The following is a 15,539-nucleotide window of genomic DNA, read 5'->3' on the forward strand; positions in this document are numbered from 1 at the left end:
GTTTGAGGCTAGGTATGAAGGCCAGCCAATCTTGGGGCCTCTCTTCAAGAGACAGGAGCTTAGATAGTTAACTTCATCTCTGGACTCCAAGGGTCACCTTTGTTGTTGTTGTTTAATGCTCTGTCAAAATTTAAATAATCATTTTTGCATTTCTTTTAATCAATGCAAAAAAGACTGCTTAAAGCATAATGCAATATTTTATTTAGTTTTCCTTTTTTAGAAATAACTTCTATCAAAATGGGGGCCTAATAAAGAATTGTGTAAGGAATATTGCTCCTGATACATAGCTGAAGAGCCATGGTGGCACAGTGGCTACAGCACTTGGCTCCTAACTGAATGGTCAGTCGTTTGAACCCACCAGCCACTCTGCAGGAGAATGATGTGGCGGTCTGCTTCTGTAAAGATTTACAGCCTTGGAAACCCTATGAAGCAGTTCTACTCTGTCCTAGAGGCTCACTACAAGTTGGAATCGTCTCAACAGCAATGGCTTTCAGTAACATGTAGCTCCTTTGTTATGGTTTCCAGATATTTTTGTCTGGAAGAAGAGAATCTTCTTTTTCTGTTATTGAAACCTCCACCACAGGAAGGCACTTGAGCCATTTGTGGGATATTCAAGAAATTCCTGATTCTGAGCCAAGGGACAAGTGGTGACCCACAGAGAGTGGGAAAAAGTCCTATTCTTTTTTGTCCAGATGCTTGAGGTTCTACTCACCAAAGTCTGCTGGGTTGTGGTAGGTTGGGCAGTTCAGGCCTAAATCTCTCAGGTATGGGACAAGATTGGAGACTTTCCCCCGATACACACACTGTCCTTGACTTAGGACGTAAAGCTGAAATAAAATGAGAGGAAAAACATCAATGCCTGCCTCCCTGCATAAAGCAACAGGAACTCTCAATTAATCTCAGTCTCTCTGTCTATTTCTTTGTTTCTGTTTCTCTCACTCTATATCTATCTCTATCTCTCCCCTTATTTCTCTTGCTATGTCTCTCCCTCTCTGTCTACATTAATTGCTCTCCTCTCTCTTTAAATCTCTTTCTCTGTCTCTGTCACTCTTGCCTTCTCTTCCTCTTGTTAGAGCTATCAGTTACCTCCCAAGGACTCTGATAAGTTCAAAGGGAAATTCACAAGATAGAGACGACTAAAGATATGTGGACAGAGATCATGTTATTATATTGCTTTCTTTTTCCTTTTTGTCACTAGCCACCTGATAAAAGAGTTCTGGTGGCACAGTGTTTAAGCATTCAGCTGCTAACCGAAAGGCTGGCAGTTGGAACCCACCAGCTGCTCTGTAGGAAAAAGGTGTGGAAGCTTGCTTCCATAAAGACTACAACATTGGAAACCCTATGGGGCAGTTCTACTCTGTCCCATAGAGTCACTATGAGTCATTGTGACTTGACAGCATACAATAAAAACCTGCTTAGAAAAGATTTTGAAATTATACAGATTTTATCCCTTGGAATTTTTTTTTTTCTAGTAACAATCAAAACCAAAGAGTTATAAAATAGAGTCTATTGTACAAATATTATAACCTTTCACTTAATTCTGTAAAATAGGTATGTCCTCCAATTTTAACAGAAGAAGGAATGAAGTCTCAGTAATGTTAGTGACTTTCCCCAGATCCTGTAGCCACCAGCAATGGCTGAGAGTGGACACCACCAGTTCTTCCTGCTCCCCCAACCACCCTAGCTACTTATGATTCCTAAGTACAATAAAATGTAACACCAAGGCCACTCAAAAATGATGATAACTGACAAGAAATAACCCAGGCCAGTGCATACTGGGATTTGTTTTCACTTAGCCTAGTTAGCCAAGAAAAAAAAAAAAAAACAAGAGCCAAGCTAACCAAACAAAGAAAAAACCCAGTTGCCATCAAGGTGGTGCAGTTAATGCACTCAGCTGCTAACCAATAGGTTGAATGTTCGAGTCTACCCAGAGGTGCCTTGGAAGAAAGACCTGGTGATCTACTTGCAAAAAATCAGTCATGAAAACCCTACGGGGCATACTTTTATTGTGACACATAGGGGGTCACCAGGAGCAAGAATCAACTGGATGGCAACTGGGTCTTTTCTGTTGCTATTATTGTTTTGTTTTTCATTTAGCTTTTTATTGTGATTTGAGTGAAAGTTTACAGAGCAAATTGGTTTTGCATTCAACTGTTCATACATGTTTTGTTGAGTGACACTGAATGCAGTCCTCACAATGTGACAGCACAGTGGGACTGGGCAGCTCAAGGTGTGGGGGTCAGGCCAGTTTACCTGGTCAAACAGTTCGAAGAGCTTGGCACTAGGCTGGTGGATGGTGCAGATGATGGAGCGTCCTCCTTGAGCCAGCCCTTTCATCAGAGAGACCACCTGGAAGCAGGAGGCGCTGTCCAGGCCACTGCAAGTCAAGGGCACTGTGAGACCCAGTGGGCAAAGGGGCCAAACCCACTGCCCCAGGAACTCTGTGACCCAGGAGGGCTTGGGAACAGAGACCTTCGGCTGCTCTGGGCTCTCCCCAAGATCCTGCTCTGCTTCACTGCTGGTTTTTTGCCAGAGCTCCCAATGTGGACTGTGTACATGGTATTTTATACTTGACAAGGGCAGAGGGAAAGAGCCCTGCAATTCTTGCTGAAGGAAGTGAGGATGGGAATGATGGGGAAGTCATATCTGTCCTAGTAGTAGAGACCTCAGCACTGTCCTGGCAGGTGGCTGTGCCTCCCCAGTGATGGAGCCCTGATTCCTCACCCCACTGATAGCTGAGGCAGAGAGGGCAGTGCTTGACACAGCTGCAGGCTAGCACTTTCTCCAGCAGATGTTCTACTGAGGACAAACAGTGCCATGCATGGGGTGCAGAGTTCTGGCACTCACTGAGGACTATGGCTGGGGCCCAGGGTGTCCTCTCATCTCTCTTCTCTCCTTGCAGCACCTCCTGCTCCACCCCGGCTCTATACCCTGCATTCCCTGTGACAGATGAGGTGAACGAGTGTATGACATGCAGCCCCTTGGAGTATACACCTCTCACACTAGGACCACTAATATTCTGCCCAGAAGATGCTATTTTAAGGGCTCATTGTAGTCATTTGTTCTAAAATATCTTAACAGGGCTGCCTTAGTCCTGCCCACTGTGGGCTGGGCACCACGCAGGGCCTACATGTCAAATTGAGCAAAACAGTGCCTAAGGCATTTGACTGCTAACCAGAAGGCTGGCAGTTCAAGCCCACCAGCCACTCACTGGAAGGAAAACTGGGCAATCTATTTCCATAGTGATAACACCCCAGAAACCCAACGAGGGGTTGCTGTGAGTCAGATCCAACTTGACAGCAGTGAGTTTGGTTTTGGGTTTTGGTCCACACAGAGAAGGCCGCAGACCTCTTCCAAAATCCAATTGGGAAGGTGGGTCAAGAGTGGTCCCCACCCTTGCCTGTCCATCTGCCTGGTTATCCTGCACTTGCTGTAAGGACAAGTGAGGATGATACAGTCAGAAACAGGTGTGGCCAAGTTACTGCCCATGGGTGTCAGAGCCAGGGTCCTAGAACAGTGTTCCCAGAATATGCTCACAGGAGGTAAACAAGCATCTCAGGGAAGAGCAACTGGGCTTAAATAGGCACAAAGAGTCTGGATGAGCAAGGGGAGACCAGCGCCTTCCTTCAGGCTTCTCTGAGCCTCTAACATGCTGGGGAGCCACAGTGAATGTTCAGGTGTATCAAGATCCAGCATGCTCAGAACAAGCCTGATTATAGGGCCCCTTCTCCAGGGCACTGCAGGGTACTGGCCCTCAGAGTGGCTATATTATGTTGTTGTTGTTGTTGTTCTTTGCCATTGAGTCGACCTCGACTCATAGCGACTCCTCCTTGGGTTTCCGAGGCAGTATCACTAGGGAAGTAGGAATACCCAACCTTCCTTCCGAGGAGTGGCTGGTGGGTTTGAACCGCCAGCCTTCTGGTTAGCAGTCAAGTGCCTTAGCCACTATGCTACCAGAGCTCCTTATTATAGGGAATGCTTTATTGCAGGAGAGACAGTTTACCCCAAAAACCCACCCACAACTGGAAAGCAACCTGTGTGCATCTCTCTATACAAGCTGAGGACTTGGTGTCTCTTGAGTAAGAGGGAGGGATGGAAGGAAGTGAAAGTTGGTCCTTGGCCATATGATCTCAGAATATAAGCAGAAAACAGGGGAGTGCAGGGCACACCTCCCTCTAGGAGGCAACTTGACGGAACTTAAGTGTTAGGGGCTGCCCAGAAATGGCTGAGCTGGAGGAACCATCATACAGGTGGGCAGAGCCCTTCCCAGATGCTCCTCTGAATTAGCTCACCTGGTCGGCTCATCAAAGAACATGACGGGTGGGTTGTTGACCAGCTCCAGTGCGATGGCCAGGCGCTTCCGCTGGCCACCTGAGAGGCTGCCCGTCCGTGTGTTGGCACAGGACAGAAGGCCCAGCGCTGTCAGGATCTCCTTGACCTGCAGGGGCAATGCAGCCAGAGTTGCCATGAGGACCACACACCCAACTCATCCCAGCATGGTCCTGAAGGGGAAAGACCACTTACTCTCCCACAGGTGGAAACATTCCTCATCTTAAAACAAGGATGTATATATTGGGGCCCAACCAGGCTGCCTGTTGTCAAGGGAGTCATGCTCCATTCCCAGGTCAGAAGCCATGATTTTGGTAGCATTGCACAGAGGCTAAGAAGACAGTGTTGGAAATCCTGATCCAGATTCCATTAACATTCTTTAAAAACATGGAAAACCCAATCACTAATTTTATATGGGAAGTAAAGAGACCTAAGATAAGCAAAGCACTATAGAAGAAGAACAACAAAGTAGGAGGTCTCACATTCCCAAATTTCAAAACCTACTACACAGCCACAGTTGTCAAAACAGCCTGTATTGGTACAATGACAGACACATATATCAAAAAACCAAACTCACTGCCGTTGAGTCAGATCCGACTTGTAGCAACCCCTCCGTGGGTTTCTGAGGAAGTATCTCTATGGAAGTAGTTTGCCCAATCATCCTTCCAAGGAGTGGCTGGTGGGTTTGAACCACTGCCCTTCCAGTTAGCAGTCTATGCTACCATTGAGAACCCAGAAATAGATCCATCAATGTATGGTCAGCTGATCTTTGACAAAGGGCCAAAATCCATGAAATGGGGAAGAGATAGTCTCTTTCACAAATAGTGCTGGCAAAACTGGATACACATTTGCAGAAAAATGAAACAAGATCCATACCTCACACCATATACAAAAATGAACTCCAAATGGATCCAAGACTTAAATGTGAAACCTAAAACTATAACATTCATCAAAGAAAAAATAGGAGCAAACTTAGGGGTCCTAATTTATAACATAAATATATTATCAAACAACCCAAGATGCACAAACAAAAGAATATACACTGGATGATTGGGATCTTCTAAAAATTAAATTCTTACATGCATCAAAAATACTACTCCAAAAGAATAAAAAGAGAGCCTACAGAATGGAAAAAAATATTCAACAATGACATTATCGGACAAAGGAATTATCTCTAAAATTTATAGAAATCTCCAACACCTCAACATCAAAAAGACGATCTAATTTAAAAATGGGCAGAAGACATGAACAGACACTTCACCAAAGAAGATATTTAGGCAGCCAACAAACACATGAAGAAATGTTCACAATCATTAGCCACTAGAAAGATGCAAATCAAAACAACCATGAGATACTGTCTCACTCCAGCATTAATAGCAAAGTTTAACAAGACAGAAAATAACAAATGCAGGATCTCTGGTAGCATAGTGGCTGAAGCACTTGACTGCTAACCAGAAGGCTGGTGGTTCAAACGCACCAGCCACTCTTCGGAAGGAAGGTTGGGCAATCCTACTTCCGTAGTGATACTGCCTCGGAAACCCAAGGAGGGGTCGCTATGAGTCGGGGCCGACTCGACGGCACATAACAACAACAACAACAGTGCAAATGTGGAGAGATTAGGACTCTGGTGGGACTGTAAAATGATATAACCATTGTGGAAATCAGTATGGTGATTCCTTACAAAGTTGGAAAGAGAAATACCATTTGACTCAGCATTCCCATTACTAGGTATATATCCTAAAGAAGTGAGAGGCAAGATGCGAATAGATATATGTACACCCATGTTCATCGCTGCACTATTCACAATAGCAAAGAGATGGAAACAACCTAGGTGCCCATAAGCGGAGGAATGGATAAACAAACATAGTACATATACACAATGGAATACTATGCAACCCTAAAGAATAACATAGAATCTGCAAAACACCTCATAACATGGATGAACTTGAAGACATTATGCTGAGTGAAATAAGTCAATCACAGAAGGACAAATATTGTATTAGTCCACTATTTTAAAACATCAAGGAAAGGTTTGCACATGGAAGGAAACTTGCTTTGTTGGCTACCAGGGAGGGGAGAGGAGGGAAAATTTCTAGACAGGTTGGGGGAAAAAAAAATTGTATATTGTGGTATAGTAAATTACTTAGTGTGGCTTTTCTAGCCATGTCTTTATAAACTCTGTGGTGGAATTTGCTGTGAGCAACTGAGGAGCTCCTGATTGTAAAAGTTATCCAGCTGGGGTATTTCTGTTGGGCACAACACAAAGCAATGTTCTGGGAGGTTCCTGCTTTCTCTCAGGTGGTTAGAATTCTGATGTTATGATTAGCTAGTTTGGCCACTCTGCTAGGCTCAAAAGGAGGCCTACTAGAGGCAGAAGTCTCTCTCTGACTGCTGGTTGAGGAAGACGTGCTGCTGAAAGAGACACACGCTCCTGAAAGAGACACACACTGCTGGGAAAAAGACACAAGAGACATGCATTGCTGAGTGAGACACCAAGGGACACTCACTGTTGGGAGAGAGACTGTGAGAGGCTGTTAGGAGAGAGACTGTGGCCTGGGAGAGAGACTGCACATTTTTCCTGAACTTGAATCGTAGCCTGGTGCTTCCCTAATAAACCCCATAATCTAAGTTCTGTGTGGCCACTGCAGTGAATTATCGAAGCCAGGAGAGAGGTGGTAGGTGCTGTGAGAGGAACGGTTGGTGAAAGGGCTGGAGGGAGGCAGCATGTCTGACTTTGCAGTAATAGGCCTTGGGCTATTGATGATGCTCCTATCTTCCTCTTGTGGGGTTAGAGGAGGTTGGAAGATGTGTCCTCCCTGCCCTTTTTGCATATATATATATATACACATATATAATACCAAAGATTATTAGTGGTTACCAGGTGTAGGAGGGAGGGGAAAAGGGGAAGCTTTTGTTTGTGGGGCATTGAGTTTATGTTAATAGGTGGTAGGATATTTTGGAAAAAGATAGTAATAATGGTGGCATAACATGAAAAATGTAATCAATATTCCTGAACTGTAAATGTGGAAGTTGCTGTGTTGTGTTGGTGAATGTCTTGCTGTATATGTTTTCAGCACAACAAAAGTAAAAAAAAAAGAATGTTGGAGTCAGCTCCACTTGGGTTTCAGGAACAGGGTAAGTTCGATATACATCTATTTTTGTCATTGTCAGTTGCCATTGAGTCCATGGCAACTCCAGGTATGCAGAGTAGAGCCGTTCCATAAGGTTTTTAAGGCTGTGACCTTTCAGAAGCAGGTCACCAGGCCTATCTTCCACGAGCCTCTGCATAGGTTCAAGCTGCCAATATTTCAGCTAGTAGTAGAATGCTAAACTGCTTGTACCACCCAGTAATGCAAGTACCTGTTGGGTGGATGGATTAATGGATAAATAAGTAGATGGGTGATCAGTTTTCTGATCAGCACAAAAGGGGTCATGATAGTAGCACAGGGTCACTGTGATGGTTAGATGAGAAAATGAACACAACTTGCTCAGCATGATGCTGGGCACACAGCAAGCATTCAACCCATGACAATTATGAATGATAGGAACATTGTTCTTGTTAATGGGAAGGACAGGGTGTGGTGGTTCAGTGATAGAATTCTTGCCTTCCATGTGGGAGGCCCCAGTTCAATTCTTGGTGGATGCACCTCATGCATGCCACCACCTGTCTGTCAGTGGAGGCTTGTATGTTGCTATGATGCTGAACAGGTTGCAGCAGAGCTACAGACTAAGGTAGACTAGGAAGAAAGGTCTGGTGATCTACTTCTGAAAATCAGTTCATGAAAACCAAATGGATCACAACAGTCCAAACCCCAGCTGATCATGAGGATGGCCCAGGACTGGGCAGCGTTTTGTTCTATTGTGTGTGGGGCTGCCAGGAGCCAGGAGCCTACTTGACAGCAGTTAGCAATGGAGAGTCCATGAACGGAGCTCCTGCAGACATACAAAAGTACACACCAGGCCTCTCGGAAGGAGGGAAGGGAGTCACTTCTGCATTTATAAATAGGAATCCAGGTCTCTGAATGGCAGATAGGCCTTTAGCTGACTCGCAAGGATGTCTGATTAAAGCAGTCACCACTCCTCCAAGTGTCCATGCTAGCTCCCCACCACTGGGAAGCAGGCTAGACACCAAGATAGGAACAGTGCACTGTGGACGAGGCCTCCCTGTCTGCTCTGAAGATTGATTCAGGATGGACTCCAGAATGGAAAGGTCAGCGAACTCCCACATGCCTTGTTACTGGTTAACTTGGGTTTGTCAGTCTCAGCAGCCAGCAGCTGAATGAAGAAAAGCCTTCAGCTTCAGAGGGCCAGGAGCAGGAGGCAGAACTGAAGCCCAAGGTTGAGGGGCTTTCACCCAGCCCCTAGAGCCTGGCACTTTGAAATTGGACTTAACGCTTCCAAATTGTAAGAATAAACTCCGGTTTGTTAAAGTCATCCCATTTGTGGTATATTTCTGTCAGAGTGGCACTAGGGAACCAAAACAGAGGTCTTGCTTCTGTCCTCTGTCCACTTTCTATCCTGTATGGACCACAGCTGCTGGTTTTCCCAGAAAAAAGGCTCAAGTGGTTCTCTTCAACACTGGCCAAAGTCACAGGATGATTGGTTGTTCCCAGCTTGTTTCTGTGGCACTCCACAAAAATGGCACACCCTCTTTCCCCACTCCCTATCCTTTAGTCCCCATAGTCGGACAGGCTTCAAGACCAACTAGTACTTTGGAGTTCCTGGTGGTGCAAACAGCTAATGTGCTTGGCTGCTTCAGAGGTACCTCAGAAGAAAGGCCTGGTTATCTACTTCTAAAAATCAGCCAATGAAAACCCTATGTATCTCAATGGTCGGATCCCATTGTGCGTGAGGTTGCAATGAGTTGGCAGCTGACTCAATGATGGCTAACAGCAACAACAGCAATAGGGCATGAGACTCAAGGTGGTACAAATAGTTAACAGGCTCAATTGCTAACTGAAAGTTGGAGGTCTGAATCTACCCAGAGGTACCTTGAGAGAAAGGGCTGGTAATCTACTTCTGGAAAATTTGCCACTGAAAACCCTATGAGCACAGTTCTACTCTGATACACACTAGGTCATCACAAGTCAGGGATGACTTGATGCCAGTTGGTTTGGTGCTTTGGTTTGGTTTAATGGTTTCTTCTTAGCTAATCCTTCATGGCAGCTGAGGGTCTCCTGGATCCACCTCCTCAGCCCTTCAAAGAGGGTGTTGGAAACTGGGAGCTCACATTGGGCCATTTTCCTCTTTCCAGCTTGTGTCTTCACCACCTAGGGTCCTGTCCCTTTTCTCCAGTATTCTCTCAGAAGGAGATCTATTTCCAAAAATCAGACCATGAAAACCCTATGGATCATAATAGACTGATCCACAACCAAACATTGCGATGGCACAGGACTAGACAGTGTTTTTTGTTCTCTTAGGAAGTAGATCACCAGGCCTTTATCTGAGGCTGCCATAAGTCAGGAAGGCTGCAAAAGTTGGTTTTGCTTTAAATCTAATCAGAAAAAGCAAACAATGGGCTTATTTATTTTTATATTTTACCTAAACAAAGCACTACATGGCCACTGTAACCTAAATTGACCCTGGGTCCCCCTCATTTTCTCCTTCTCCTGGGAGTCTGTCTCTGCAGCCTAGGGCCAGCCTCTGAAGACCTGAAGACATAGCTCCTAATGAAGCCACCTTACTTGTTGGCAGGACCCCAAAAGCCAAGATTAATTTTCCAGGAAAGAGGGAAGGCCATGGACAACACATTCTACCACATCCTAGAACATTCCATTCCATTGTGCTTCTACAAGATATGAACAACCTTGGACCTGTGCACACATAGGGGGCTTGAAGGAAATGAGTCATGGCATGAAATCAGTGCCTATGTTATCCTGGAAGCAGCCCTACCAATGAGTTCTTGGGGGGAAGTGGGTGGGACCTGCACTCTTGCTAAGGAACAAGAGGGCCAGTGGGTCACAGGGCAGCCCCAGCCCAGCTCAGGCTGGGGGCTTCTGGAGAAAGACATGTGCAGGATCATGGGCCCCTATAGATCTTGCAGGGACAGCTTGCTATGATGTTCAACCCAGAGAAGATGAACCTGAAGGGAGGCAAAAGTGTCTCATCCTCTCAGATCCTCTCCTTTTCAGCACAGGGCAGCACAGGGGACCCTTACAAAGTCTATATTTTTATTCTTATAAACCTTGCTGAGAACAGTACGAGGCTTTCTTCAACCTTTTTGTTAGGCCAGGCATACAGAGGACACCCACAGTGGTGAGGCCCTGTCTACATGAGGGACTCCACTGTGGCCACTCCCAGGAAATGCCCCCCTCCCACCATAGGTGCCACTTTCCTCCTGTCACCCAACCCTTCTGGTCAAGCAGGCAGAATAGTCTCTCATGGCCTGCTGCCAGGACCCTCACTGGTCTTGCCAAAGGAAGGGCTACAAGCTGGCCTCTGAAGGTGAATGGCTTAGAGTCATGGACAAAGCTGATGGAGCAGGACAGGCAGAAGAACGTGGCTATTGTGTCCCTCAATGTAGAAAGTCTGCTGAGAGGGGTTCACTGGCCCACCCAGCCCTTTAACAACAGTACCTTTGTTATACTGTGGTGGCTTTTGTGTTGCTATGATGCTGGAAGCTATCTGTGCTACCAGTATTCCAAATTCTAGCAGTGTCACTCATGGTGGACAAGTTTCAGTGGAGCTTCCAAACTAAGACAGACTATGATAAAGGCCTGGTGATCTACTTCCTAAAATCAACCAATGCAAATCTTATGTATATATGGATCACAACAGAACATTGTCTGATATAGTGCTGGAAGAAGAGCTCCAAGGTTGGAAGGCTCTCAAACTGCACAGTGGTCGCAACAATGGACTCAAATATACCAATGGCCATGAAGATGGCACAAGACCAAGCAATGTTTCCTTCTGTTGTATGTGATATCATCATGAATTGGAGCTCACTTGACGACAACTAATAACAAGTTGCATGTGAAAAGGCTGATTGACTTGGGCTAGTGCCACAGTGCAGCTCTACCACAGCCTACATATGGACACATCTGCTCTGCTGAGCTCAAAGACTGTGAAGACATCATGTAATTCAGCTTTGCATTAGCTCCAAAAGGCAGATGGGGCTGGTCTTACAACCTCACCTGACTGCCAGAATCTTTGAGTACTGGAGGCAATTGTTGGAGGGCAACAGTGGGTTCTAGGAGGCCAAGGCTGGATGTGGTTCTGTATACCTGCAGGGTCCTCTGTGTTAGCAACACTGTAAGAACTTCTCTCATCTGCTTACCCCACACAATGTGACTCCCAAGTTGGCTCTTCTCTGCTGTCACCCCTGTCTTTGTCCTTTGGTTCCAAGAGACAGAATTCCATCTCAAGCTTTTCACCATTCTCCTCCAGGCTGAGGATCAGTGCTGTTTCTTCAGTCTCTCCTGGAATCTCTGTATCCAGTTACTTATTAAGGAGGCAGCTCTCTGATGGTTCATGGGACCCTGCTGGGGGTCACTTGAGTGAATAGATTGGACTGCAGTCCTCACATTCTGTGGATGCTTCTTATTTAACACCTCGGCCTGGGAGGCTAGAGAAGGAGTGTAACATGGGGTGGGAGTCAGAAGATGCCACTCTCTTCTTCCAGCCTTTCTTCATGGTGCCCTCCCAAGTTCTTGCTGGCCTCTCTCACAGCCCTGCAGTGGGCAGCTTTCCTCCTACTGTTGTGGGGTTCCCAGGGCAGAGGAAGAGGTTAGGGCTGACCACAGTCAGAAGTGAGAGAGGAGATGGGCACTCATCCTCTTTCTCCCTGGCCAAGCATGGTCCCACTTTCTGTTGATGTAAGTTCATCTTCAGGTTCACTCAGAGGTCTCTGGTGGCATAAATCGTCTGCTGCACTTAACTACTAACATAAAAGTTGGAGTTCAAACCCACTCAGTGGTACCATGGAAGAAAGGCCTGGCAATCTGCTTCTGTAAAAATTAAAGCTATGGAAGTCCTAGGGGCAGTTCTACTCTGTCATATAGTGTTGCTGTGAGTTGGAATCAACTCAGTGGCAATGGGTTGGTTTTTGGTTTTCAGCTTTACCCAGAGCCAGATTTTTCCTTAGACTGTGTTCTGATACTTCGTTTTCCCTCTACTCTGCCATGTGACTTTTGAATTACGGTCCTGGCAAAGAATATTGTATATACCATGGACTTCCATAAAAATGAAAAAAAATTGTCTTGAAAGAAGTATAGCAAGCATGCTTCTTAGAAACAAGGATGGCAAGACTTCATCTTGTGTACTCTGGACATGTCATTGGGAGGGACCAGTCCCTGAAGGACACCATGCTTGGTAAAGGAGAAGCTGAGCAAAAAAGAGGAAGGCCCTCAGCAGGATGGATTGACACAGTGGCTGCAACAATGGGCTCAAACATAGTAATGATTGTGAGGATGGCGCAGGACTGGGCAGTGTTTCGTTCTATTGTACAAAGGGTTGCTATGAGTTGAAACCGACTTGATGGCACCTGACAACAATATCCCTGTGACTAAAACTAAAGCACATGTTACCCCTTGTTATCTAAACTCATTTTCCATAATTTAGTATAATAAACACTCTAGGTGCAGCTGACAGAAGGGCTGGGAGGTGGTAATGTGCGTTGCATGCACATTATGTAAGCCTTTAGAAAAGATTAGTGATCAAAGAAAGCAGCCCTCTCCTTCAACCTATACAATAAAGTCATAAGACCTTTTTGCTTCCTTCAAGTTACAGAAATGTGAGTGGTTTCCACAATTTCCACATCTTAATGTTTTGGGTTCCATGAATCCATTTTAAGGAGTCCCTAGGTGGTACAAAGGTTAAGCACACAACTACTGTCCAAAAGGTTGGCAGTTTGAACCCACTCAGAGACGCCTCAGAAGACAGGCCTAGCAATCTACTTCCAAAAGATCACAGCCTTGAAAGCCCTATAGAGTAGAGGTCTACAATGCACACATAGGATCACAATAAGTCAAAATCTACTTGACACCAAGTAACAACAATGTGCCACTGTACTCCTTCCCATCTCAGAATAAAGAAGTTCCACATGAAACATCTTTAGTAGCAACAAGAATTATTTTACTTCTCACATAAATCAGGTTCTACCTGCACTGCAAATTTCAACCACCCCCTCCCAAGTGACATGGGCTGAATTGAAAGAATTTTGCAGGGTGTGGCGGGGTGAGGAGTGGGGAAGAGGGAGGGAGAGGAAGGAGTGCGAAGGCAGATCTCATACCAAGGTGGTTAAATTTACTGAATACTAACTACATGTGCGACAGGAGAGAGCACAAATGTCATAAATAGAATTGCTATTAATATGTTCTTAGCATATTGAACTGCATTCTATTAATCATTCCATTTTACATCAAAACATGAGGAAATAAGTTGCACCATTAGCGTTAACCCTGTAAATCCTACACATTCAGCTGGTAGCGCTGTGGTCTTCTAAAGCCATTCAAAGGCAAAAAATAATATTATTATGCAAGTAGAGTCTCACCAAATTCTGCTCTCACACTGAAGATGACACTAACCTTGGCTGAGAGGGGTCCATTATTGACCCGTAACCAGGGAGAGAACAAAAGTTAAATTTCCATTCTTATCAGTTGCAGTGGAGTTGATTTCAACACTGGGTGACACCATGTGTGTCAGAGTAGATCTGTGCTCCATAGATTTTCAATGGCTGATTTTTTGAAAGTAGATGGCCCAGCTTTTCTTCTGAGGGGTCTCTGGGTGGACTTGAACTTTTAACCTTTTAGTTATCTACTGAGTATGTTGAAGTCTACCAGAAGCCCCTCAAAAGGAAGGCCTGGCCATCTACTTGCAAAAAAATCAGCCATTGAAACTATATGGAGCACAATTCAACTCTCATACACATGGGGTCCCCATGAGTTGGAGTCAACTCAACAGGAATTGGTTCCTTGGGAAAGAAAAAAAAAAAAAAAAAAAAGTGGTGAAAAGAGTTAGAAGGTTCCAGTCATCATGGAAATGTGTTTATTTTTTAAAAAAGGTTAGTTAATAACATTTAAGAACTAAATTTCTTCTTATGCGTGTGTGTGGGTGGAGGGTGGCTATTTTTAAATGAGTGACTAAGCACTGTTACTGTTAGTATTTTTTTTAAAAAAAAATTAATCTAAAGCATATTACACACAGAGAGAAGCCAAGCACTTGCTCTAACCCTGATGGTGGTTCTTTTGACCCCCTAAGCTTTCAGGCCGTTACCCTGACATACTCTGCCTACTCTTACGCCACAGTTCCTAGTTCTGAGCAAAGCTCTCTCCAGAGCCATTTCCCCTGCATGCCCCCTGCTTGGTCACAGCCCGTGTGGAGATGACACCATCTCCCATGCACAGAAAGCTGTGAACGGCTAGGCAAAAACAAATCAACAAACAAAAACCAGTGACTCAAAGAATCCTCCAATGCATGTTTTCTGGATGAATTTCATGCACTTGCCAGACCACGGCACTAACACTTAAGCATAGCTTGGCTACTAACTAAAAGGTTGGCAGAGGTGTGTCAGAAGAAAGGCCTGGCAATCTATTTCTGAAAGATCACAGCCTTGAAAACTCTACAGAGAATAATTCTACTCTGACACCCTTGGGGTCACCATGAGTCAGAGTCAACTTGATGGCTACTGGGTGTTTTGGTTTTGATGGTTCAGTGGTAAAATTCTCACCTTCCATGCCAAAAATTCTCATGATTCCCAGCAACCACCACCCATCTGTCAGTGGAGGCTTGAGAGTTGCTATGATGCTGAACAGGTCTCAGTGGAGCTTCCAGACTAAGACAGACTAGGAAGAAAGGTCTGGCAATTTACTTCTGAAACTCAGCCAGTGAAAACCCTATGGAACACAATGGTCAATCCACAACCAATCACTAGGATGGTGCAAAACTGTGCAGCATTTCTTTCTATTGTGCATGGGGTCATCATGAATCCAGGATGACTCGACAGCAACTAGTAGCAACAAAACAACCCTTTGCATTCCCACAGCATCATACTCACCATCTCTCTTCTGCCTTCATCCTTCTCTTGAAGCTTCAGATGTGCAGACACCTGCAGGGGACAAGGACAGCAGTGTGGAAACTGAAGGGATGGCTCCTGGCAGGACCAAAGTAGCTATAGGATGAAGGTCCCTTAGAAGCCTCACATGGCTGTACTTTGAGTTTTAGACTTGAGAGGCTTCCTGGGTTCCCTGGATGACTGAGGAAAACCTGGGGAG

At 45.2% G+C, this 15,539-nt stretch overlaps 1 protein-coding gene across 1 annotated transcript in view; it reads right to left on the bottom strand.

Moving 5' to 3' along the window:
- ABCG1 (ATP binding cassette subfamily G member 1) overlaps nucleotides 1–15,539 on the bottom strand; it is a 103,080-nt gene that overhangs the window by 12,684 nt on the left and 74,857 nt on the right. Inside the window, exons 5-8 of the mRNA XM_007947278.2 lie at nucleotides 15,323–15,373; nucleotides 4,293–4,438; nucleotides 2,254–2,377; nucleotides 713–827 (exon numbers count right to left, since the gene is read on the bottom strand). Coding sequence (XP_007945469.1) covers nucleotides 713–827; nucleotides 2,254–2,377; nucleotides 4,293–4,438; nucleotides 15,323–15,373 — 436 coding nt within the window. The remainder of the gene's footprint in view (nucleotides 1–712; nucleotides 828–2,253; nucleotides 2,378–4,292; nucleotides 4,439–15,322; nucleotides 15,374–15,539) is intronic.

This window comes from Orycteropus afer, unplaced genomic scaffold, assembly GCF_000298275.1.
Source record: "Orycteropus afer afer isolate SDZICR_OR568_19922 unplaced genomic scaffold, OryAfe1.0 scaffold00179, whole genome shotgun sequence".
Classification (NCBI taxonomy): Eukaryota; Metazoa; Chordata; class Mammalia; order Tubulidentata; family Orycteropodidae; genus Orycteropus; species Orycteropus afer.